The 25,095-nt window shown below is 37.5% G+C and overlaps 2 protein-coding genes across 4 annotated transcripts; both read right to left on the minus strand.

The window, feature by feature from the left end:
• vwa7 (von Willebrand factor A domain containing 7) lies at positions 1–24,751 on the minus strand. Its single transcript, XM_048169039.1, has 17 exons — positions 24,219–24,751; positions 23,066–23,347; positions 22,663–22,899; positions 22,011–22,107; positions 21,448–21,576; positions 18,842–19,037; positions 18,435–18,610; positions 16,899–17,011; positions 16,088–16,204; positions 15,532–15,738; positions 15,290–15,416; positions 2,342–2,494; positions 2,083–2,175; positions 1,683–1,960; positions 1,473–1,609; positions 1,157–1,316; positions 1–938 (listed from the first exon to the last, which is right to left on the minus strand). Exons 2-17 carry the CDS (start codon positions 23,297–23,299, stop codon positions 339–341), a joined length of 3,054 nt encoding a protein of 1,017 aa, XP_048024996.1. The 5' UTR covers positions 23,300–23,347; positions 24,219–24,751; the 3' UTR covers positions 1–338.
• On the minus strand, positions 3,538–14,050 carry LOC125254426. 3 transcript variants are annotated; one of them, XR_007181659.1, is made up of 8 exons: positions 13,323–14,050; positions 10,439–10,524; positions 9,849–10,057; positions 7,490–8,490; positions 7,173–7,242; positions 6,052–6,226; positions 5,511–5,658; positions 4,084–4,209 (listed from the first exon to the last, which is right to left on the minus strand). XR_007181659.1 is itself a non-coding variant. In XM_048169040.1 (7 exons), exons 3-7 carry the CDS (start codon positions 10,051–10,053, stop codon positions 4,047–4,049), a joined length of 1,614 nt encoding a protein of 537 aa, XP_048024997.1. In that variant the 5' UTR covers positions 10,054–10,057; positions 10,439–10,524; positions 13,323–14,050; the 3' UTR covers positions 3,538–4,046. The 3 variants fall into 3 exon arrangements, 2 of the variants coding, with proteins under 2 accessions (XP_048024997.1, XP_048024998.1); XM_048169040.1 differs by lacking the exon at positions 5,511–5,658 and having other exon boundaries at positions 3,538–4,209; XM_048169041.1 differs by lacking the exons at positions 5,511–5,658; positions 13,323–14,050 and having other exon boundaries at positions 3,538–4,209; positions 10,439–13,296.
• Positions 24,752–25,095: the final 344 nt, after the last annotated feature.

Genomic DNA, 25,095 nt, shown 5'->3' on the forward strand with positions numbered 1-25,095 from the left:
TAAAAACAAATACATTTTATTGCAGCTAAAATAAAAGGTGGATTGCACACACAGCTCCATTTGGCATGTTATAAATTGTGAAAACTTGAAATCATTAAATTAGGCCTACTTGTAAGTTTTTGCTTGTACTAAAATGTTGTCTTTCTGACATAATAATATAAATGTCCTGTGAAGAGCTAACAACATACCATCCCTGAGTGACAAATCTTTTGTGTGTGTGTGTGTGCGTGCGTGCGTGGCTTGTGTACTAGTATTAAACCATTATAAGTACTAGTAATATGTGTAAAACTAGTTGTGTCCACATAGAGTTGCATAATAAACAGTAAATCAAGCAAATTTCAACTTGTATTATCATAGATAATACTCAATGCTAAGTGACCCCACAACATGAGAACTAGCAGTGAAGTAAATTCCACACTGTGTGCACTGTTGTTTTCTCGTAAAGCCCTCTGCTGACTGGCTATGAGATGACAGCGTCTCATATTACCCGCTCTATCCAACAATATTATTTCTGCCTGAGGGGCACAGCAGCCTGAGGAATAATGCATCATTACAGGCTTCCCCTTAGTCCATTCACTGATGTTTACTGGATAATCCCCATTAACTAACTGGACTCCCTCTAGCCTTTGATGTACATGTTCAGCTCCTGTTCCAAGATGGTGATTTCCACTGATTTCTGAGGTGTCCTTTTGTGGCTGTAGCAAAGGGAGATGGACTCCTTCTGTGGTCTCTTCATGAAGTTGTGGGATGTGTATCTCTGTAGTCACTTCGGACAGAATGAGGGTGCCTTCTCCTTGTGCCAGCTGTATGGATGCCAGTCCAGAGTGACCTCTGTCTTTTGCTAGCAGTGAGACTTTCCAGCTACCCTGAGAGCACAGAGAGGGGCAGGAGGACTCCACATGGAGAGAAGAACATGCCGGAGGAGTTTTGTCAGGCTCCTGGAATTGTCACAAGACCACATTTAAAAACATTCACAATGTTTAATATAACGGGCTAGTTCACATATGAGACAGTAGACCCAAAAAGTGAGTCTTAAGTCACACCTAAAAATGAATGAATGTCATTGTATTAGATGTTAAAATATCATCTCAAGTCACCTCAGCCAAGACTTGAACTTGGGACCTTCTTCTTTGTATAACATTGTGATGGTTCTTACCTCTGGTATCACTGTCAGGTGTACCACAGCATAGTTTGAGTCTGGTGAGTCTTCTGCTTGAACAGTCAGAGTAAGGGTGATTGCCCTCCCTGTCTGAGCAGTATGAGGGGTCCTTAGCTCAACCTCCCTCTTCACAGAGCTCCTCACACCGATAAACAGCCTAAAAAAATTAATAATTGTGAGGGACATATCTTACATCTCTGGCTGGAATATGAAAGTATATTCATCTTTAATTAAACTACAACCAGTCTTTGGGTAGATCTCTTTTGCTAGGGTTAGGGTCGTTTAACTGGCTCTTTCTTTCTACCGTTCTCACCTTTGTTGGTCTCGGTGGGAAAGATACCCAAGGTCATCTTCTGCTGAAAGACTGAAGTGACGGTTGGGACCATGATTAAATATTTCAAACAGCACAGTCGAGCTGTGACCTGGGAGAAGTTGGGGAGCAGAGAGCACCTGGGGACAAGGGGCACTTTTCATTTTGCTGTTTTACATTTTGCCAGCACATTATTTTCAAATTCACTAGTACCTGTATCTGTACATGTGTCGGTTGAATCATCTCAGTGGAAACTCTTTCGAGCAGGTTCCCCCTTCCATCCTTTCCAGAGAGATGCATGGTGAATGGCATCCTGGGAACTGAGTCCATATAGCCCACTAACTCATCTCCAGACCAATGAGAAGATGAGGAGTTCAGCAATACCTTCTGCAGACTCTCCCCTTTGGGTCCCAACAGGGTCATGTGACTGAATGAGGCCTCCTCACTGGGTGAGAGGCCTGTCACTGCAACCACTAAAAACACAGGGACTCCTAAGAAGAAATGTGATGGTAAGAATTCATATACTCACTTGAAGTGTATAGATCTCAACAACAATGAAAATGTAAACAAAATTCAACATTACACAAATGACTCAGGGAACAATGAGAAAGACCTGCTATAGGGCTGCCTTCAATTTTCATTAGTCCTGGATGTGTCTCATTGGATTCTTTTGCAAAATAGTACAGGAAGTCCAAGCTGCTGTCACCTAGGGGAGATCAGTTAATGCCAACTTGGAAAAACTCATTTTGTCATATCCAACAAATAGAATAGCATAAAATAGCATAAAAATGTGTGTTTAGGCTTAAACGTGTCTTTTTTTGTTACTTAGTTTTATTAACTTAATTCTGTTAAGCTAAGACTGGCATCTTTACCTAGGATGCTGAATGTAGTTGGTCCAATGGCTTTGATCGAAAGCTGCCATATACCTATCTCTAGTGGAGGCAGCAGGCTTACTCTGTATAGACCCTTAGATGAGTCTAGCATCGCCAGAGGACCATCAGTACCAGGAAGAGATTGTTGAGCACCTGAGAGCAAAAGATAGATGAGACAGATCATCCAGAGCAACTTACAAATGAGGAATACTACAAAGTAAGTGATTCATCCCTGGGGAGACTGTAGCATGTGACGTGGCTGAATATGAAGTTCCATAATTGTTTAGAATAGTACAAGATAGTACCAAAATGTAGGTGATACAGAGTGAAGCAGAGAGAGAATAGTTTTTTGTTTTTTTAAAAGACAAAGTACATCAGCACTTGTAAGTCCAATGCTCAAGGGATACTTCTGTCTTTAGGTGTTTTAATAAAGGTAGAGAAGGACTCAGCTGTTTGAATCATTCCATCATCAAGCTACAGTGAACATTAAGATTGGGCCCTCTTTGTATGGTTATTGGAAACTCGTCTTTGGAGGTCCCCCTACCTCCTGAAGTGCATGTTTTGACTAACACAGACAGACTAACATTCTGCAATAGGCCCTAGAGGTCAGCTTGCACTGTATCCTGGGGTCTCTGTATGTGCTGAGACCCTGATGTTCACTTCCTTTGGCAGTCTCAGGCGAGTAAACCACACTCCCCTAGACTCAAGTGGCGCACTAGTGACTGATGGTAGAGGCTGTGGTCTTTAGAGTCCTTGTTAGCACACAAACCTCCCATGCTGGAGATGCCTGTTTGAATCTCACTCAGAGCAGTGTGAGTAGAACCGGAAGGGATGCACTGGTGCCGTAACCCAGCAAACCTTGCTCCCCGGTCTCAAGAGGCGATTGAATCCCACTCGGAGAGGTGAGAGTACACTGTAAAAAATTTCCCTGTAAAAAAACAGTAATCTACTGGCAGCTGTGGTTGCCAGCATGATACTGTAAAAATACAGAGCACTACCGTTTTTGAAATTAACAGCCAAATACCGTTTTTTCAGCTACAGTAGATAACTGTAATTTAACAGTTAAATTACAGCAGTCTACTGTAGCTGAAAAAACGGTATTTGGCTGTTAATTTCAAAAACGGTAGTGCTCTGTATTTTTACAGTATCATGCTGGCAACCACAGCTGCCAGTAGATTACTGTTTATTTACAGGGAAATTCTTTTACATTGATAGCTGTTAAATGACATACTAGTCACAACCAAATCATTCAAATTTTAAATGCTATAATAACTCAGCATTTTATATTTGTCTATGGGTAACAAAAAGGAATAAAGCCAAGTTAGTATTTTTTTTTTATTCCGATAAAAATGTAAAAGTATTCAAGTAATATTCAGTGCATATAAAAAATAAACACCCATCAACATATCAAAATACAAAAATGGCTAATGAAAAAGCAAACATACAAACAATATATAGACAATCTACCTGTATATAAAATATAAATCGAATCAGGCTTCACCAAACATTACTTCAAAAATACAATTGCACTGAAACCAACCAATTATTTAAAAAAATTAATAAAATAAACACTCAAACAGGCTTTAACAAAGCATCAGCATTTTTAATACCTAAATAACTTGGTATAAACAAAGTATAACTCACCAGGCCAGCACATTTTTCAGAAACCAACCTGCATGGGTGTGGGGTGTGTCAACTACACTTTTTAAATGAAGTCCCACTCAAAGTCCATAAGTCTCTTTAAGAGGTTTGACACTTTGGTGTTGACAGTTATGGTTTTCTTTTGCACTGTTTTCCCAGTTTTTTTGGATGTAACTTTTCCCCGTGCAGCCTTGGTCCCCTTTTCCGGATTTATTCCAACAAAACGTCTTTAAAATAAGAGAGAAATATTTTTAGTGAACAATGATTTTATATGGTATGATCAAAATTTTGGTAACACTTTACAATAAAATTTAATTTGTTAAAGGAACACATCGAGTTTTTGGGACTTTAGCTTATTCACCGTATCCCCCAGAGTTAGATAAGTCCATACACCCCATTCTCATCTCCGTGCGTGCAATAACTCTGTCTGACACACCCACCGCTAGCCTAGCTTAGCACAAAGACTGGAGGTAAACGGCTCCATCTAGCCTACTGCTCAATAAGAGACAAAATAATGCCAACATTTTCCTATTTACATGTTGTGATGTGTATAGTTACATTGTGTACTAAGACCGACGGAAAATGAAAAGTTGTGATATTCTAGACCGATATGGCTAGGAACTATACTCTCATTTCTGTGTAATGATCAAGGAACTTTGAGCCGTCCCATGAGTGCAGCGGCGCAATAATATTACACAGCGCCTGAAAATAGTCCCCAGCGCTCTCTGTGTAAGCAGGTTGTCACATTGGTTATGTTGACGGAAGTTAGCCTATTTTCAGGTGCTGTGTAATATCATTGTGCCGCATTGTTCCTGGATTATTACGCAGGAATGAGAGTATAGTTCCTAGCCATATCGGTCTAGAAAATCACAACTTTCCGTTTCCCGTTGGTCTTAGTACACAATGTAACTATACACATCACAACATGTAAATAGGAAAATGTTGGTGTTATTTTGTCACTTATTGAGCAGTAGGCTAGATGGAGCCGTTTACCTCCAGTCTTTGTGCTAAGCTAGGCTAGCGGTGGGTGTGTCAGACAGAGTTATGGCACGCACGGAGATGAGAATGGGGTGTATGGACTTATCTAACCCTGGGGGATACGGTGAATAAGATAAAGTCCCAAAAACTCGATGTGTTCCTTTAACAATTTTAGTTAACATGAACTAAGAATGAACAATACTTCTACAGCATGTATTAATCTTAATTATTTTCAACATTTGCATTATTGTTGTTAAAATCAAAAGGGTGTATATGTTAACATTAGTTAATGCACTGAACTAACATAATCAATGAACTATATTAAATACTGTAACAAATGTATATCTCTTTGTTAGTTCATGTTAGTTAAAGCATTCACAAATGTTTCCAAATTATATATTATTGTATTGTGATACTATGGCCTTTTAAAGAAAAAAAGTCACAAGTTTGAGAGAACAAAGTTAAGTAAATTATATAATTATTTTAGGTGAAACTATTTCTTAAAGGGTTAGTTCATTCAAAAATAAAATTTCTGTCATTAATTACTCACCCGTAAGACCTTTGTTCATCTTCGGAACACAAATAAAGATATTTTTCCTGTGTCAACATCACATGCATGTATGTCTGCTCATGTGTTCAGCTTCGGCCAATACTGTGTTGGCATTCGGATGTAAACAAGGAATCCTGCACTGAGTTCACTAGGTATGACAACAGTTCATATTGTTAAATAAAGTCTTTATTTTTTTGCTTTGCTTTTTTGGTGCACAAAAAGTTCTTGTCACTTGATAAAATTTTAGGTTGAACTACTGCAGTAACGTTGACAATTTTTACTACAATTTGAATACACTTTTTGGGCTTCCAAAACTTGGACAAAATGTAATGCCATTACAATGCTGGAAGAAGCCAGGATCTTATTTAAAATAACTCAGATTTTGTTTGGCTGAAAGAAAAATGTCATATTCACCTAGGTTGGCTTGAGGGCGAGTAAATCATGAGATGATAAATTTCATTGTTGGGTGAACTATTCCTTTAAGTCACCAAACTAATACTAACATATTAATTAATAATAAATAATATGAGTGCAAATTTACCTTTGAAGGAATTCCAGTGTGGATGCTGCTTCCTCCTGGTACTGCAAATTAAAGATATAATACAGAGAGAACAATGCAGCAAGTCCAGTGAGAAAAGTTGGCTGCACACCCTCGCAGATTATGCGCCCTTCCAGGCTGATCATCCACCGTTTCATCCATTGCCCCGGATTTTCACCTACACCATAAAGGAATGGATAGAACAATGTTTATTCTATGATCTCTAGAAAGTGTAGAAAAGCCAGTGAGAAAATTCTTTCATAACCTAACAATGTCTTTGAATGTTAAGTGACATTGCTGACCCATAGACAAATTCTGTCATTAATTCCTCACCCTCATGTTGTTCCAAACCCGTAAGACCTTTGTTCATCTTCAGAACACAAATTAAGATATTTTTTATGAAATCTGAGAGCTCTCAGTCAAAAGTATCTTAATTTGTGTTCTGAAGATGAACAAAGGTCTTACGGGTTTGGAACAACATGAGGGTGAGGAATTAATGACAGAATTCAAATTTTTGGGTGAACTATCCCTTTAATGGCAAGCCATCTTTCAAGATGGGGAAAAAAGGTTAAACACAATAAATTGTATACTGATTGTACAGTGATAAAAAAAACTATGAGGTTTCTATAGGTGAACTAAATTCTCAAACTAAGCATAAGACTTGGCTTAGTTGAATAAATATTTTAAATTCAAACCTGGGCTGCGTTTCTCAAAAGCATCATACACCTAAGTTGATCGTAGAGACCATTGTTGGCAATGATTATCTAGGTAAGATAAATCTAGGCTTATGATGCTTTTGAAAAACGCAGCCCAGCACAGTGCAATAAAACATGATTCAAAGACAGTGGATTCTAGAATAAGGATAGAATAAGGCTTTCCTGTAGCTCCTGTTGCTCAAACAGTAGAGTGTGGTGCTAGCAATGCCAAGGTCATGGGTTCGATTCCCAGGTGAAAGCAAGAACTTACAAAATGTAAAATGTGTACCTTGAATGCAATGTAAGATAAAAGCTTCTGCCAAATGCATAAATGTAAGGCACATAAATGTGGAACTACTAATAGTAAAACTTGTGTGAGCCTTGTTTTAGTAAAACAAATTGCAGACCTGTCTAATATGATATACTTACCAAGCAGGATCAAACGAGGAGTCACAGGCAGGTTACCCGTCTTCTCGAGGTCAGCAGGAGTGGCAGACATCTATTGTCAAAGAGAACAATTTATGACATTTTTGGAGTCTGAAGTTCGCTTGCATTTTATAGGGAAACAGACATAATTTCTTCATTAAAATATCTTCATCTGTGCCCCTTAAATTCTTATGAATTTAAGAAAGCATAAAGGTGAGTAAATTTGAGTGAATTTCATTTTTGGTTGAACCATTCCTATACAGGTGTTCATTTTAAGAACTAACAACCACAATGAAAGACAAACACAAAGACAAACTTACATTTTCTTGTAGAATGAGTCCTTCCTGATTTTCTGCGAAGTGAGCCATTAGGAGTTGAACCACTAGGTAAGAAGAATCACTGGCCTCATCTTTGGAAATGATTGATTTTACTTCGGAGTTGGTAGGCTTTCTTTTAAAAAATTCTACAATGATCCTTCCACACTCCTCCAAAGAAAGCTCGAGTGCCCGCAGCACGTTGATGTCGGTAAGAAGCTCAAAATGTGCAAAAAGGCCTTTCTGAAAAAACAGGTATGGCCACTTTTCCATTAATTCGGTAACAGAAGGTGCTGGCACACTATTTATTTGGCTTCGTTGCAGACAGAAAGTTGTCGCCATCAGTTGTTCTACTTCCGCCTTTTCACCTCCCTTTGCTCCTTCACGACGGTAGAGATCCTGCAGCTTCTGACGTTTACTCTCAATGGAGTTATCAGTTTCCTCTAAAGGAAGATCAGGCTGGAACCGTGTGCAACCATATGTGTCAGTGGGTCCTCTTTTAACACCACTGACACATGACCGGTGCTCTCTGAAGCTGGTGGTCCGACTGAGGTTTTCGATCCTTGTCTTGATCTGTGCCACGAGGGAGCTGTAACCTTCCCCAACAATTCGGCCATCATGAAGCTGATCTGCAAAGCTCTGGGGATATTGATGTACAATAGCTTTGCAAATGGTAACACACTCTGCACGTGTTGGGGTTGGCACACATTTTCTCATCGCATCTGCAAGAACCCTGACCATCTGTCTTCTTGCTGGTGGTGAAGGTCTCTTCCCAGATGAGATAGCAGACTGAATTTCTGAAGGCATGAGCTGCCATGGGACCTGGAAGGTATCTGACCAGGATTTCCTAATATGGGATGTAGATGGCTGATTGTCTTCAAGACTGCTTGATTCTCTATCAGTAGAGACCGACATATTAGAAGAGCATGGCTGTGGTGAGGAGCTCCCAGATGATAAGGAAGGAGTGGCCTGCATGATGGTGAGATCCAAAGTGACAGTTTCTGACTCTATGAGTAATAACAAATATTGAACAGGTAGTTAAACCCACTTGATCTGTACACACAACTTGATATAAAATGGATACATTTGCACACTGTTACAATGGCCGGTTTTCTACAAATGTAGGCACTGTTTACGTTTAAAACTATTCACATTATTCCTGTTACTACTGGGGTGAGTGAGCAGGCAAGTAAACAAATTGTAGAAAGTGTAACAGTGAAAAACACTCATACCTGATAAATTGGAAATGATCACCCCATATTAACAACTTTTCAGCTATTCTAAACAATATAATACATTATATACAGTACAGTCCAAAAGTTTGGAAAAGAAGTTTCGTCTGCTCACCAAGGCTACATTTATTTAATTAAAAATACAGTAAAAAAACAGTAATATTGTGAAATATTATTACAATTTAAAATAACTGTATTCTATTTGAATATATTTGACAAAGTAATTTATTCCTGTGATGCAAAGCTGAATTTTCAGCATCGTTACTCCAGTCTTCAGTGTCACATGATCCTTCAGAAATCATTCTAATATACTGATTTGCTGCTCAATAAACATTTATGATTATTTTCAATGTTGAAAACAGTTGTGTACTTTTTTTTTCAGGATTCCTTGATGAATAGAAAGTTCAAAAGAACAGCATTTATCTGAAATACAAAGCTTCTGTAGCATTATACACTACCGTTCAAAAGTTTGGGGTCAGTAAGAATTTTTATTTTTATTTTTTTGAAAAGAAATTAAAGAAATGAATACTTTTATTCAGCAAGGATGCATTAAATCAATCAAAAGTGGCAGTAAAGACATTTATAATGTTACAAAAGATTAGATTTCAGATAAACACTGTTCTTTTGAACTTTCTATTCATCAAATAATCCTGAAAAAAAATATTGTACACAAATATTTTGTACAATTGTACACATTAAATGTTTCTTGAGCAGCAGATCAGCATATTAGAATGATTTCTGAAGGATCATGTGACACTGAAGACTGGAGTAATGATGCTGAAAATTCAGCTTTGATCACAGGAATAAATTACTTTGTGAAATATATTCAAATAGAAAACAGTTATTTTAAATTGTAATAATATTTCACAATATTACTGTTTTTACTGTATTTTTAATTAAATAAATGTAGTCTTGGTGAGCAGACGAAACTTCTTTTAAAAACATTAAAAATCTTAGTGGTTCCAAACTTTTGGACTGTACTGTATATATATATATATATATATATATATATATATATATATATATATATATATATATATATATATATATATATATATATATATATATATACTAATGTATCATCTTGCTTTTTAGAATACATTTTAATGAGATTAATGAGAGATTATAATTACCCATTTTAAAAGCATTGAGAAGTTTTCTGAGTTTTATAGTTGGTAGTATGTCACTGATGTCTTCTTGTTGAACGAACTGAAGATCATCTTTGGATTCCAATCCAGAGTCTACAAGTCTGTCAATCAAAAGCTGTGTGGTGTCCTCATTATTTGACGGCAAAGCCTTGAGGATGATTTCCCTCAGTTCTCCCACCAAGGAGGCCATTGCTCTAAATGGAGACAAAAGAATGATGAAGAACTATTACAGACATATCAAACACTGTGTACTTTGACAAGGGATAATAATCCAGAAGGTCATTCTGATTAACACAAGTGTATGATCCATTCATTGGTGTCAAGCAGTGAACACCCATATCAGGGATACTGCAAGTTTGGAAAAGTTCTGTGATGAAATACACTGAAGTATTGTGTATGACTGTCATCACAATCCTCCCTACAATAAACCCCTCATCAGTTTCATGAATGACAACAAACATGTTTTTTTTGTATGTTGTGCCTTTCACAGTTGCCTCCTGTGAAACCAAAGTATTTTCAGGCTGAAAATCATATCTAGATACAGATTCTCTTATGACATCATTGTAGTCACTCACCACAAACTCTGTTGACTTTTCTGCTACAATAGCAGGAGGGAAGAGCTCACCAGCACAAAGAAATGCCTGCAGTAGCTGATGTCTTTCTGTGAGAGTAAAGCACAGATTTTTAAAGTTATGTAATTTTCTTACACACTGTTTGAAATACACGTGCTTACTTTCAAATCGTAATGTCCACAAACGGATGAGTGGTCCAAAATGAATAATGAGTTCAGGGTAGTGGCTAAGGTAATGATGTTTGGGTCTGAGAGAGTAAGTAGGAAAAATGTGTTTCCTAAAATATAGGTACTCATCAATCAAGACTCTCAAATACCCTATCTGACCACTGGATATGGCTGGAGCACAAACAAGTGCAACAATTTCCCTTAACAGTAAAATTAGTTGCCAAACTTCATTCTCACCAGGTGATTTGATTTTGTCACCAATTAACATTGGTAGCATCCTCAAAAAGCACCAGTTTTGTACAGCATGCCCACCTAGCTTCTCACTTCCTGGGTTAATCCCACACGGTCTGTCACTGTTGTCATTCCCTAGAAACTTGAACTGACTGATCCTTCGATTCAATTCCAGGTAAGTAAATTTTCTGTCAACCTTTACAAGATGTTGTATACATAAAGCAAGGTCATACGACACGACTCCTTCAAACAAATCATGTCCAAGGCACGGGGGCAACCCTGGCTGACAGACATGATAGGAGGAGAGCTCATTGAACAAAGAGTCAAACTTGATGCCTCCACTATGCACCAAACCCTCATCAAGGTTCTTAACATGATCTTTGTAAGACTCCACTGTACGAAATGCGGCTTTGGAAAGTGGATTTTCCTGAAAAATATATTTGTCCATTTCACAATATCTACAAAAGAATCTGCTACCGCTGAAATTCTCCAGAAACCCACCAATGCTATGTGAGCCTAAATTGTCACCAGCTATTGCCCGCAAGATTCCTTTAACGTTCAGTCCGTCTGGAAAATGTATGCCTGTAGTTTCAAGGTCTTTAAGGTCATTGACTAAGCACCTCATGACCAATTCTTGACCAAAGTACTTAAAGTCTTGTTCCCTGCAGAGAAACACCAATTGCATTTGGTCAGTACTTGATCTATTATGAGGAGATATATCTGCTAATGTGAGGTACATAGCTAGAATTTTATGTTTTTTCTTCCCAGACCCAAGAGGGTTCACAACCTCAAAAGCATCTTGATACAGGACCAAGCCTAATGCAGATTCATCTGTGTGATGCAAGTTTGCAGTTATGTTTTCACCATCCCACACATCCTTTAAAATGTCCTTCAATTGGACACGACTGTGCACATCACTGTACTGTTCCCTGACAGACTTGCAGTGAAGAAGAGACTTAATTGTTTGTTTTACAGGTACATACTGCACAAAACACTCTTTTCCTGCTTCATTTTGTCCTAGAAGAATGGGCACAGGCTCGACATAATGAAAACTTTTCTTGAAAAATGTTTTTCTTCGCTGATCTGATCTTAATGTATGATTATTACATGATGTAAAAAGATCTTCAGCTTTAAGATCGTCAAGTACCATTCTTATCATTGCCTCTGGAACATCAAGTGAGATTAACTTTTCTTGAAGTCTGAAAAGCAAATGGGACTGATTGATTTCATGTACTGACTGCATGTCTTCAATGACTGTCTGAATGACTGAGGCCGGAAGCAATAGTTTGGCTTGCAATTTCAAATATAACAGAGCAAGATTCCTTAAAAACAAAGTCTCGTCAACATTTTCAGGACTTACATCTGGTTCCTCATAGTTTTCACCAGTATCAGTCTGTGAATCAGACTGAACATCAATGTCCTGAATCTGAGAGCAGTTGGCTTCAGGAGTTGCTGTAACAGAGTCAATTAAGCAGCCTATGTTTTCTTTATGTTTTCTGGTCAAATGAGAGGTAAATGTTGACTTAACAGTAAATGTTTTCCCACATTGCTTGAAAGGGCATGTGACTTTTCGTCCCTCTTTAATGTGCATTTTGACATGAGAAATAAACTCAGGTAAAGAAGAACTTTTGGCCCTACAAAAATCGACATGGCATTCCAATGAAAGTGTAGTGCACGTTGTGGTTTCTGCCTTATATCCTTTATGGTGTCTGTACACGTGAGATTTCAAAGCTGCATGTTTTTTAAACTTCCTATTACAGTTACATATGCAGCAACGAAATACAATATTTGAGACATTGCTGTGCAGTCGCATATGTTTCACATAGGTCACAGGGGTATCACATGTTTCCCCGCAATTCTGACAAGGAAACATGTTGTAAAGAACAGATAGCTTAACTAACTACCGATCCCATCAATTCTCGTTAAATACGTCTTCATAAAATGGCTGTTGCAGATGCGGTGCAAGATTGGCATGCCGCGAATAGTTCTGTGATCAAGCCAGAAGCGGTTTGCAAAAGCACATACAGTAATTGTACTACAACAAGAATTGTAAATTTCGTACCTTACTTACCATTAACAGACAAAAAGATTATCACACGCCTGTTTCATTAACTTCGCTTGTATGATTGATGCATAGCCGACAAACGCAGAGTGAGTGTGAGTGTGTGTGTGTGTGTGTGCGCGTGCGCGCGCGCAAACGTGCTGACGACTCGCAAGCAAATTGATTGCTATAGGCTACCCGTTCACTAACCGCTTCTAATTAAAATTACAAAGGCTTCACTTGATCTTTATAATATTATTTTTAGAAGTACTTGAAGGTTAAAATCGAACTTAGTGGCAAACAACACTAGCAGATACAAAATTACACAGACGCACGATAAAAGTTGCCAAACAATCAATTTTGTACACTCCCACCGAGTCACACTCATATTTTACTTAGATAACGTTTAGTAAAATAACCATTTTGGATGAAAATTAGGGATTCTTACCTGTGTCTGATGACTCTGAGCTCACAATCGATTCCTCAGTCGCTCAATCACCCCTTTACCTATAATAGAGACGTCTGATTTAAATAACAGACGTGTCATTTGATGTTTAAGATGTAATATTTTAAAGTAATAAGTAATTTCAAGAGAGGCAAATACAATCATAAATAGTTGCAAACTTACCTCATGCAGGTAATCAAAAATTCCGCCTTGTTCACGTTGGGGGAAAAAAATATGGTATAATTCTGTTAAATAACAGTGATATACTGTTGTTGGTCGACCACGCAACCCGAAGTGAACAAGTCTTCCCATAATGCACTGTAAATAACAGCAACTTGCTGTTATTGCTTGAAAACATCATTTTACTGTTAAATTTCCATGTAAATTTACAGGAATTTTTTACAGTGTAGAACTGGATGAGTTACACATGGAGGCTTAAGACTGAGCATTGAACACATGCAACGTTGCAAGTGAGAGTTCTCCATTTCTCTAGCTTCACTCTAGTTTAGTCAGTTAACTGACTATTGGCTGTGATTTTTGAGATTACCTTGGAATAACCTAGAACAGATTACTTTATGCTCTTAAGATCAGCTGTTTGATGAATGCCATCATAAGATTAAAGGTGCCCTAGAATCGAAAAATTGAATTTTGGCATAGTTGAATAACAAGAGTTCAGTACATGGAAATGACATATAGTGAGTCTCAAACACCATTGCTTCCTCCTTCTTGTGTAAATCTCATTTGTTTAAAAGACCTCCGAAGAACAGACAAATCTCAACATAACACCGACTGTTACGTAACAGTCGGGATCATTAATATGTATGACCCCAATATTTGCATATGCCAGCCCATGATCGAGGCATTACACAAGGGCAGCCAGTATTAATGTCTGGATCTGTGCACAGCTGAATCATCAGACTAGGTAAGCAAGCAAGAACAATAGCGAAAAATGGCAGATGGAGCGATAATAACTGACATGATCCATGATATCATGATATTTTTGGTGATATTTGTGAATTGTCTTTCTAAATGTTTCGTTAGCATGTTGCTAATGTACTGTTAAATGTGGTTAAAGTTACCATCGTTTCTTACTGTATTCACGGAGACAAGAGAGCCGTCGCTATTTTCATTTTTAAACACTTGCAGTTTGTATAATGCATAAACACATCTTCATTCTTTATAAATCTCTCCAACAGTGTAGCATTAGCCCGTTAGCCACGGAGCACTATTAAACTCATTCAGAATCAAATGTAAACATCCAAATAAATATACTCACATGATCCGACGCATGCATGCAGTATGCATGACGGACATCTTGTAAAGATCCATTTTAGGGTTATATTAGCTGTGTGAACTTTGTAAATGCACTGTATTATAGTCGAGAGTTCGGGGGGCAGGGAGCGCGCGATTTAAAGGGGCCGCAGCCTGAATCGGTGCATAGTTAATGATGCCCCCAAAATAGGCAGTTAAAAAAATTTATTAAAACAAATCTATAGGGTATTTTGAGCTGAAACTTCACAGACACATTAAGGGGACACCTTAGACTTACATTACATCTTGTAAAAACTGATTCTAGGGAACCTTTAACCTAAAAACATTCTACCTTTCATTATATTTATATTTAGTGTTTCTTAAGGTTATGCTTTAGTGTAAGTGTTTGTATGTACTGTATTACACAGTATTGTTATTATTGTATGTACGCAATCCAAAGTTGAAGATAACTGTCACCATGTGATAATGTTCAGATAAACAGCAATCACTTTCCTGACTTTCCTGATGTTGTTCAACACGAATGCATGACAGTGTGGGCTTTGCGACTTGGTATGTGAAGCTAATCTGGTTATTAAACACCTCCAAGTTACTGGCTTTTCTGCATGTCACTGATGACCCTAGATAATGTAATGTTCAGGTGAGCATTTGTCTGCTTGGTTGACTGTTTGGTTGGTCAGTAGTTCTCTGCGTTAGCGTACCTGAAGGACTGACAAGCTCACAATGTGTGAGCTGACCAGTGATGTGCAGCATCACCTTCGTCACAGCTTTGTCCACTCTGAAGGAGTTTGATGAATCCGATTCACCCTCGGTGTGAAGCAGAGTCACCTATTTAGAGAAACAAATATGGTTGTGAAGAATCTTGTATCCAGAATCCTGACAGGACTGTATGAAATTCTTGAAACGGGCAGACAGAGCCTCTTGTGCTTCCAGTTGACTGTACCTTGCTGGAGGTAGTGGTGTCTTCTACGATGGCTGACACATTGTGGATGTCTTTTTTTGTAGTGAAGATGGTCATCCCTCCAGACAAAGATGAAATAGAGGAATACAGAGAGAATCTATCAGGAGATAAAGTTTCCCTTCTTTTTCTCTTTCTCATCCCTCTTTCTCTTCCTTTGAGGTTTGGATCCTCAGTGAGCAAGAAGTTCACCTAGCACATGTATTGAGATTAGATGGATGAAATCATTATCTCAAACATAGTTGCCTCCATAGACAACTGCTTTCTAAGGTAGCTTCCCAGCTGAAATGGAACTTCGTGAGTGACTGATCTGGAATATGCATCACAAGTATAGCTTTCCCACCAAAGAAACTGATTACAGTTTGACGTTAGCATGCTGCTAAGAAAACAACAAAACACTCTAATAAATACAACGCATTCGCAAAGATGGAATAAATAGTTGTGTTTTAATTAGACTGAACTATTTCTCTTAATAAATTTAATTCCTGAATGAATAATAGCATATATTGCTTTCAATGTAGCCTGTGTGTTTGTGAGTTACCTTTGTTTGCTTCTCCAGTATGAGAGCCTGGACCACTCTCTGCAGATGATGGTCTTTAGGAGAGGCGTCTGTGAATACAAATATCTCTGACAGCGGAGGGCTATGGGTAAGAGCCAACTGATCCACAGACACATTCACACACATAAGACACACAGATAGAGACACACTTAGAATGTACATTATTGTAATTAGTACTCATTTTTTATTAGTACTCGATTTTATTTGTCTCAACCTTGGCATTATAACAATACATAAAAATTTACACTCATAAGGCAGCTTTTTTTTTTAAATTGCATTCAAGTTATATACAGTCAAACCAAAATTTATTCAGACACTTTGAACATTTCATTCATTAATACAGTTTATTCACTATAGTTAAAAAAATGGTAATAAAATATGACAAGATCTCATAGTTAAACTGTGTCAGAAAAAAAATAATCTTAATTATGTCAGATAACACTTAAGCAAAACATGATCAGGTCAAAGTGTCTGAATAATTTTTGGTTCCAAATTTTTGATCAATTTTACTGGTAGTCCAATGTATGAAGAATTTTTGGGTATACATACAATTATTTAATTTGAAAAGATTAGTGCTTTTAAGTCATCATTATATTTTTCCAATTTACCAGGATTGTAACAGATATAGACATAGGGGAACATTAAAAAGTTGCCAACCCCGCAAAAAATGGTCCAAAAATATGTGTTTTTCTCTGTTAATTATATCAGTAGTAAGTCTGATATAATTGTGTTTAACTGTGTTCAGTGTTTTCTAAGAATGTCAGAGAATGTCAGATCTGAATGTTATGGTTACCTGAAGAGCAGAAAGACACATCTCTGGTTCATCCCCACCTCCAAGAGCCATCAGATCGTCCATGTATTGCATGAACTGATGAGGGTCATCTGTCTCCATCACTGGCCCAAAACCTGAGATATAACAGACTTCATCATCTGTGTGCTCAACACAGAATTTAATATAAATACAGCAAATTTTTCTTTGAATGTTTACATATGCCAGTGAAAAATATTGTTGACAACAAGGGTAGTCGTGGCTTAAAGGTGCCCTAGAATTAAAAATTGAATTTATCTTGGCATAGTTAAATAACAAAAGTTCAGTACATGGAAATGACATACAGTGAGTCTCAAACACCATTGTTTCCTCCTTCTTATGTAAATCTTATTTGTTTAAAAGACCTCCGAAGAACAGGCGAATCTCAACATAACACCGACTGTTACGTAACAGTCGGGATCATTAATATGTACGCCCCCAATATTTGCATATGCCAGCCATTCAAGACATTACACAAGCCAATCATCAGACTAGGTAAGCAAGCAAGGACAACAACGAAAAATAGCAGATGGAACAATAATAATTGACATGATACATGATATCATGTTATTTTTACTGATATTTGTAAATTGTCTTTCTAAATGTTTCGTTAGCATGTTGCTAATGTACTGTTAAATGTGGTTAAAGTTACCATTGTTTATTACTATATTCACGGAGACAAGAGCCGTCGCTATTTTCATTTTTAAACACTTACAGTCTGTATAATGCATAAACACATCTTCATTCTTTATAAATCTCTCCAACAGTGTGTAATGTTAGCTTTAGCCACGGAGCACTATCAAAATCATTCAGAATCAAATGTAAACATCCAAATAAATACTATACGCGATTAGACATGTTGCATGAGAACACTTTGTAAAGATCCATTTTGAGGGTTATATTAGCTGTGTGAACTTTATGCTGTTTATGCTGTTTAAGGCAAGCGCGAGCTCCGTGGGCGGGGAGAGTGAGGAATTAAAGGGGCCGCAGCATTAATCGGTGCATACTTAATGATGCCCCAAAATAGGCAGTTAAAAAAAATTATAAAAAAAAAAAACTATGGGGTATTTTGAGCTGAAACTTCACAGACACATTCAGGGGACACCTTAGACTTATATTACATCTTGTAAAAAAACGTTCGATGGCACCTTTAATGTTTAGAGTGTCAGACCTGCAATCCAAAGATTGCAGGTTCGATTCTCAACACTGGCAGGAGAATGTAAGAGGGTGTGAATGAACAGAATACCCATGACTGAGGTGTACTTGAGCAAGACACCTAATCACCAATTGCTCCCGGGCACCGCAGTAATGGCTGCCCACTGCTCACACGGGGTGTGCGTTCATGGTTTGCAGTGTGTGCACTAACTTTGATGTGTTAAATGCAGAGGACAAATTCCAAGTATAGGTTATCACACTTGGCCTTCAAGTCACTTCACATCTTCATGTCAAAGTTTACTAAATCAGATTAGGGTTTTGTTCAGTGTTGTAATGCGCTTGTAATAGGCAGAAGATATCACTAACCAGGGTCATGAAAAGGCACCAGAATGAAGGTGCCAGGCAGAGTAGTGCGTTGGCTCTTTTCACGGGCTTGTATGATGGAGAATGCTCGGCGACGTGCAGCTGTGATCTCCTCAAACATGCTGCCGGTGGTGTCCATGACAAAGACCAATGCTGGGGGCTGCTGGACACTGAAGAGCCTACAGGTTTTCACAGACTACATCACTTGTGTGTTTGCATCATTGGACAACTATGTTTCACAAGACTGGAAACAGGAAAGTAAAACTTCTCAGACAAACCAACCTTTTCTCATGCACTCAATATCAAAAAGAGGTGTCACACATGAGGTGTCTAAAGTAAAACGGAAATTCCACTTTTGCCTCATAGATCACTGTAAGTAAAGTTTAAGTTAAATTAAAGTGACCTCTGACCTGAGGAAGCTTTTGGGCCCCACCTCTTTGCGGAGGTCTTGGAGCACTCTGAGGGTTGCTGTGGTAGCCAGATGGGCAGCTTCTTTATGGAGGAAGTGATGAGGGGAGAACAGCGGAGATGTGCTGTCTTTGTTGATTCCTCCCTCAGCTCCCTGGTGACGACTACTGTCCAGAATTCCACCGTGACTGCACTTGCCTTTAAATAGCAATACAATGCATGTTGCTTTTCTTATAAGCAACTTACTGAATCATCAGAATAAATCATAACTCAATTTATCTTCGAAACTGACTTACAAATAAGGGGATCAGTCTGATTAAATCTGTAAAGGTTATATTTCACCTTAAATTCAAAGGAAAATAGTAAGAAATTATATTTTTATATTAAATAAATTAAGACTTTTTTTAGGATTTTGTGTTGGGAGATTATTTTAATGACCCTTAAGCACCACCCCCAAATTAACAATAATTACTTAAATACTTACATTGAATTTAAAGGGTTAGTTCACCCAAAAATGAAAATAATTTCATTTATTACTCACTCTCATGCCGTTCCACACCCATAAAACCTTCGTAGACCTTCGTTAAGTTTCAGAATGCAAATTAAGATATTTTTGTTTAAATCCGATGGCTCAGTGAGACCTGCGCAGCCAGCAATGACATTTCCTCTCTCAAGATCCATTAATGTACTAAAAACATATTTAAATCAGTTCATGTGAGTACAGTGGTTCAATATTAATATCATAAAGTGATGAGAATATTTTTGGTGCTCCAAAAAAAACAAAATAACAACTTATTTAGTGATGATGAAGCTTCGAAGTGTTATGAATCAGCATGTTGAATCAGCAGTTTGGAGGGCCAAAGTCACGTGATTTCAGCAGTTTGGTGGTTGACACGCGATCCGAATCTTGATTCGTCATGCTGATTAATAACGCTCCAAAGCTTCATAAAGCAGTGTTTTGAAGGTGCCCTAGATTCAAAAATTGAATTTACCTCTAAAATTGAGTTGAGTACATGGAAAAGACATACAGTGAGTCTCAAACCCCATTGTTTCCTCCTTCTTATATAAATCTCATTTGTTTAAACGACCTCCGAAGCACAGGCGAATCTCAACATAACACCGACTGTTACGTAACAGTCGGGGTGTACGCCCCAATATTTGCATAATGCCAGCCCATGTTCCCAACATTATGAAAGGGATTACACAAGGGCAGCCAGTTAACGTCTGGAGCTGCACACAGCCGAATCATCAGATTAGGTAAGCAAGCAAGAACAACAGCGAAAAATGGCAGATGGAGCAATAATAACTGACATAATCCATGATAGCATGATATTTTTACTGATATTTGTAAATTGTCTTTCTAAATGTTTCGTTAGCATGTTGCTAATGTACTGTTAAATGTGGTTAAAGTTACCATCGTTTCTTACTGTATTCACGGAGACAAGAGCCGTCGCTATTTTCATTTTTTAAACACTTGCAGTCTGTATAATGCATAAACACAACTTCATTCTTTATAAATCTCTCCAACAGTGTAGCATTAGCCGTTAGCCACGGAGGACAGCCTCAAATTCACTCAGAATAAAACTTTAACATCCAAATAAATACTTTACTCACATTATTCGAAGCATGCATACAGCGTGCATGACGAACATCTTGTAAAGATCCATTTTGAGGGTTATATTAGCTGTGTGAACTTTGTAAATGCTCTGTAATATAGTCGACAGCTCATGTGGCAGGGAGCACGCGATTTAAGGGGGCAGCGCCGAGTGTAATTCAGTGCATTGTTAATGATGCCCCAAAATAGGCAGTTAAAAAAATTAATTTAAAAAAATCTATGGGGTATTTTGAGCTGAAACTTCACAGACACATTCAGGAGACACCGTAGACTTATATTACATCTTGTGAAAAAGCATTCTTGGGCACCTTTAAAATTGGCCATCACTATATAAGTCATTATTTTGTTTTTTGGCGCACCAAAAATATTCTTGTTGCTTTATAATATTAATATTGAACCACTGTACTCACATGAACTGATTTAAATATGTTTTTAGTACATTAATGGATCTTGAGAGAGGAAATATCATTGCTAGCTATGCAGGCCTCATGGAGTCATCGGATTTCGCCAAAAATATCTTAATTTGTGTTCCGAAGATGAACGAAGGTCTTACGGGTGTGGAACGGCATGAGGGTGAGTAATAAATGACATTATTTTAATTTTTGGGTGAACTAACCCTTTAAGTATTTTTGTATCTTGGTGTTGCAGTTTTTGTAATGCCTCAAATTTTGAATATTTATTTATTCCAGTAATTGTATTTAATTCTCATTAAGGATGATTGGCATTTCAAATAATAATAAAAAAGTAAATAAAATCTCAAAAGTAACATTACAGTAATAAGGTTTTGAAAGGGAAATGTAAATAACTGTCATGAAAATAATGTCACAATGCAAATTCTCATTATAAAGGCTTCATAATAGGCTTCATAATAGGCAAAATAGGCTTCATTTTCTTTAGCCAAAATATAATTACTTTCCTTTGTTATATTGATTTTAAGGAGAAATGTTACAAGGACAAATTTTAGTCACTCAAGTTACATGATGATGCCTCTACCTGGTGGTTTGACAGGGTAAGTGCTGAAATAGCCTGTAGTCAGTAACGGTTCTGTCTGACGAATCATTTTCTCCAGCAGATTGTTGTAACAGCTAAATCTGTAGCATGCTGCACAGGTAGGGGTGTCCGCTGAAAACAATCAATAGAGATTTATTTATTTACATGAACAGTGAGGGTTTAATGACTTACTGTGAAAGTGTCAGGATTATTTCTATGATTTCTGTGTCTATTTAGTTACATTGTGTTTTGGTTCTGTTTTCCTTGTCCGTATTTGCCTGTGTTCCCTGTTGTTGTAGGTTGACATAGTTTCTTGTGTGTGCCAGTTTGTTCCCTTAGTGTTACTGATTATCGCCACCCGTGTTGAGATATTGTTACTTCCTGTGTATTTATACCCTTGGTTCTGTTCTCTGCCAGTTCTCGTTAGAGTATTGTTTGGTTTGTGGTTATCCTGTGTGTTCCTGTGATCTCCTGAGTCTTTTGGTTGTTTAATAAAGCATGTTATTTGAATCGTTTTTGTGACTGCTACCTGCAAATGTGACAGAAACACTTTACAAAGGACTCACCTGAAGCTACAGGAACTGACGGCTCTTCTGGGTGCAGAAGGTGGAGATACAAAGCTTGCTGACCCATCTCCACCCAGTTACTGTGACTGTAGAAGTCCTGCACACAAATATACAAACACAGTTTGCTTAACCTATTTTGTAACAATATTCTAATTATAATGTTAATTAGGCTACAATAAAGCAACAATGTTACAAAAGTCTCATGCCCCATTTGTAACTTTTTGGTCTTTATTAAGATAGGACAGTTGACACAGAGACAGGAAGTGATAGGAGAGGGTACTGGGCCATAAGCCAAGACTTAAACATGGGTCACCTGAAGTGCAGTTATCTTGGAGCACTGCCCGTAATGGTATAGTTCCAACACAACTTATGTTCAAATACTTTCTGCTATCCATGCAAAATATGTAACTATTAGTAAACCATTTATGTTTTTTTCCTAAAAGGTGTGAAGACTTTTCTGAATCTTTGGCAAAGCTAAAATAAAACTCCTGAGACAACAATGGCTCCACAAATAGCATAATTTTGGGTGGAACTATCCTAGAAACCTCTCTGAATATAGTCATTATTTTTACAATTCTGACTGGAGACACTAGTGGTGCAATAAGTACACACTTCACCTTTATCAAAAATAGTATACTACATGTTAGCCAACCTGTAATGAGTGGAAAAGCTGGCCCAGACTACGTCTAGCCCCCTGGTACTCTTTAAACTGGGTCAGCAGTACCGTCTGGCTCCAGAACTCTCGCAGCATCTGTGTGGCTCCTTCCACACTTTCAGAGTCAAAGTGGTACACTGGATCAGACCGCGTGGCACTCAGGAAGTCCATGGCAGCGTTAGCGCTTGCTACCTCACCCACAGCATGCCAAAACCCCCGACCAAGCCCAGTATACTGGAACAAATAGATCAGTGAGACTATATACTCAAACACAATGGCAATAGAATCGCCACTGGTTAGTACTTTAGTCACACATGCACAAACAGTCTTCAAAATATTACCAGAATCAATTGCATTCAACAGTAATACAACTGGAAAAGTTCAACAGCATGAAACCTACCAGCTCCTCATTATTTAAATCATGCTGATGTTCCACCATTCTGCTCAGAGTTTCCATTGTGATGTTGAGTATAGCTTGCTCTGTCATGTACTGGTGTGTGTATGAATCCCAGGACAACGTAAGTATGCGTGACCAGAAGTTGGGCAGAAAGGCTTGACATATTGGCGTATAGATGAACAGGACCAGGGCACACTGGTGGATCAAAGCAGAGGAGTCCATCCCTTCACACATCATTCCACACTGGTCAAAACTCTTGAACTGTTATAGAAAGATGCATCACACCTGCAAAGGATGAAGAGACGGTGCTTACCATAAGGCTCAAACAAGGTGTTGATATCTACAGGATGTGGTGAGCTGTTTTACCATACAAACACCACTCTGTTGGCTGTCCATAGCTGCAAACATAATTTTACACAAACATATATTTTGACCTATTTAAATCATCACCTTGGAATTATAAGGTTCTAACTGAAATTTTTGTCAAAATTGAGTTATTGAAATATTCTTATTCTGTGATAACATATTTACATTATGTGATTTTTTAAAGTTGTGTACATTTTGGGACTTTTTTTTTTTTTTTTTTTTTTTTTTAGAAAACAAAAATAGCCTATCCAGAAAGGATTATGGAATGCAAAAACTTTGAAGCTAAATATCTCAAAACTGCTCAGAATGCAGATACCTTATAATTCCAAGGTGGCAAAATAATATTAACAATACTACCTTATTAATTTTTCAAATTCAGTTCATTTTACTGTTAAGGATCTAAACGGCAGGTTATGTTCAAGATTAATGAGTTATATATTGAGACCAAATATTTGTTCATATATATATATATATATATATATATATATATATATATATATTTTTTTTTTTTTTTTTTTTTTTTTTTTTTTCACTTTCAGTTCCAACTACAGTATTAATAACATGCAGAACATTCACTATAAAACCATACAATTAAATGACTGGGTTGGGGTGTGGCTTCATCCACCTGCTCTTTGTTTTCAATTGCTGATTAAATTGTTAATTTAATTTTTTGTCATAATGCAACCATGAATTTAATTTTTATATTTTTTAAACAGAGTGCACATACCAATGCGCTATTATATGTAAACACAAAAGAGGTATAAACACACAGATATATTTTTTTTCTTACCTCTGCTGGCTTCTTTCCTTTTGTGGTCTCAATCTGGCTTTTTCAGCTTGTATTTTTGTGCATTTTACCATTTGAAAGATTCAAACTCCAATCAGCAATCAGAAATGTCTTGTGCACATGTTGTGGTTTTTACAGACAGTCTGTCAGCAATTTGTCTCCTCACCACATTGTGTGCAGTCTTATGAATAACAGAAGCTGAATAACAAGTTTTAAGACTCTTGTTTTTTGCGAATATTTCTGGAGGTGCTCCTAAGTTAAGAAAGAGACAGAAACATGCCTGCAAACTTGTAAAGATTGATGTCCATGAGACACATATCTTCATATCCTCATTGCATGTGCTTTCCTCCTTGTCTTCTTTCTCCTCTCTACTGTTTTTCTCCCTCACTTGCCCCATTTTAGCATGCTGCATTGACTCCACACAATAGTGCTGCATATATTAAGGACCACTGTGGCCCCCTTCCCTGCTCTTCAGTTCTGTCTTTTGGTTGACATGAAAACCCACACCATGCTCACTTCCCCCAGTGCTTCTATTGTCACTTCATGGTGAAAGACTTAAGACGTGTTGCTAACCAACCCCTCTCCTGGCATTAGACTTTAGACCCAAGCTTTAGGAGTGCAGGAAGGATAAAATTGCTTTGTATTGTGGATCTTTTGTAGTTTGTGAGTTTAGACTATGGAGAGTCTGGCTGAAGCTTTAATATAGCTTACTGCTTACTAAATGCAATTCAGTGCAATAAAATAATGCATTCACTGTAACAGTGCTGGTGAAGCTACCAAGTTGACAATTAAGAGACTAACAACTTAAAATAGGATATAAAAAATCAAATGGACCATTTAGCAAAAAAATAGTAACTTTTTTCCCAACCTTTCTTTCACA

The sequence above is a fragment of the Megalobrama amblycephala genome, linkage group LG19 (genome assembly GCF_018812025.1).
Source record: "Megalobrama amblycephala isolate DHTTF-2021 linkage group LG19, ASM1881202v1, whole genome shotgun sequence".
NCBI lineage: Eukaryota > Metazoa > Chordata > Actinopteri > Cypriniformes > Xenocyprididae > Megalobrama > Megalobrama amblycephala.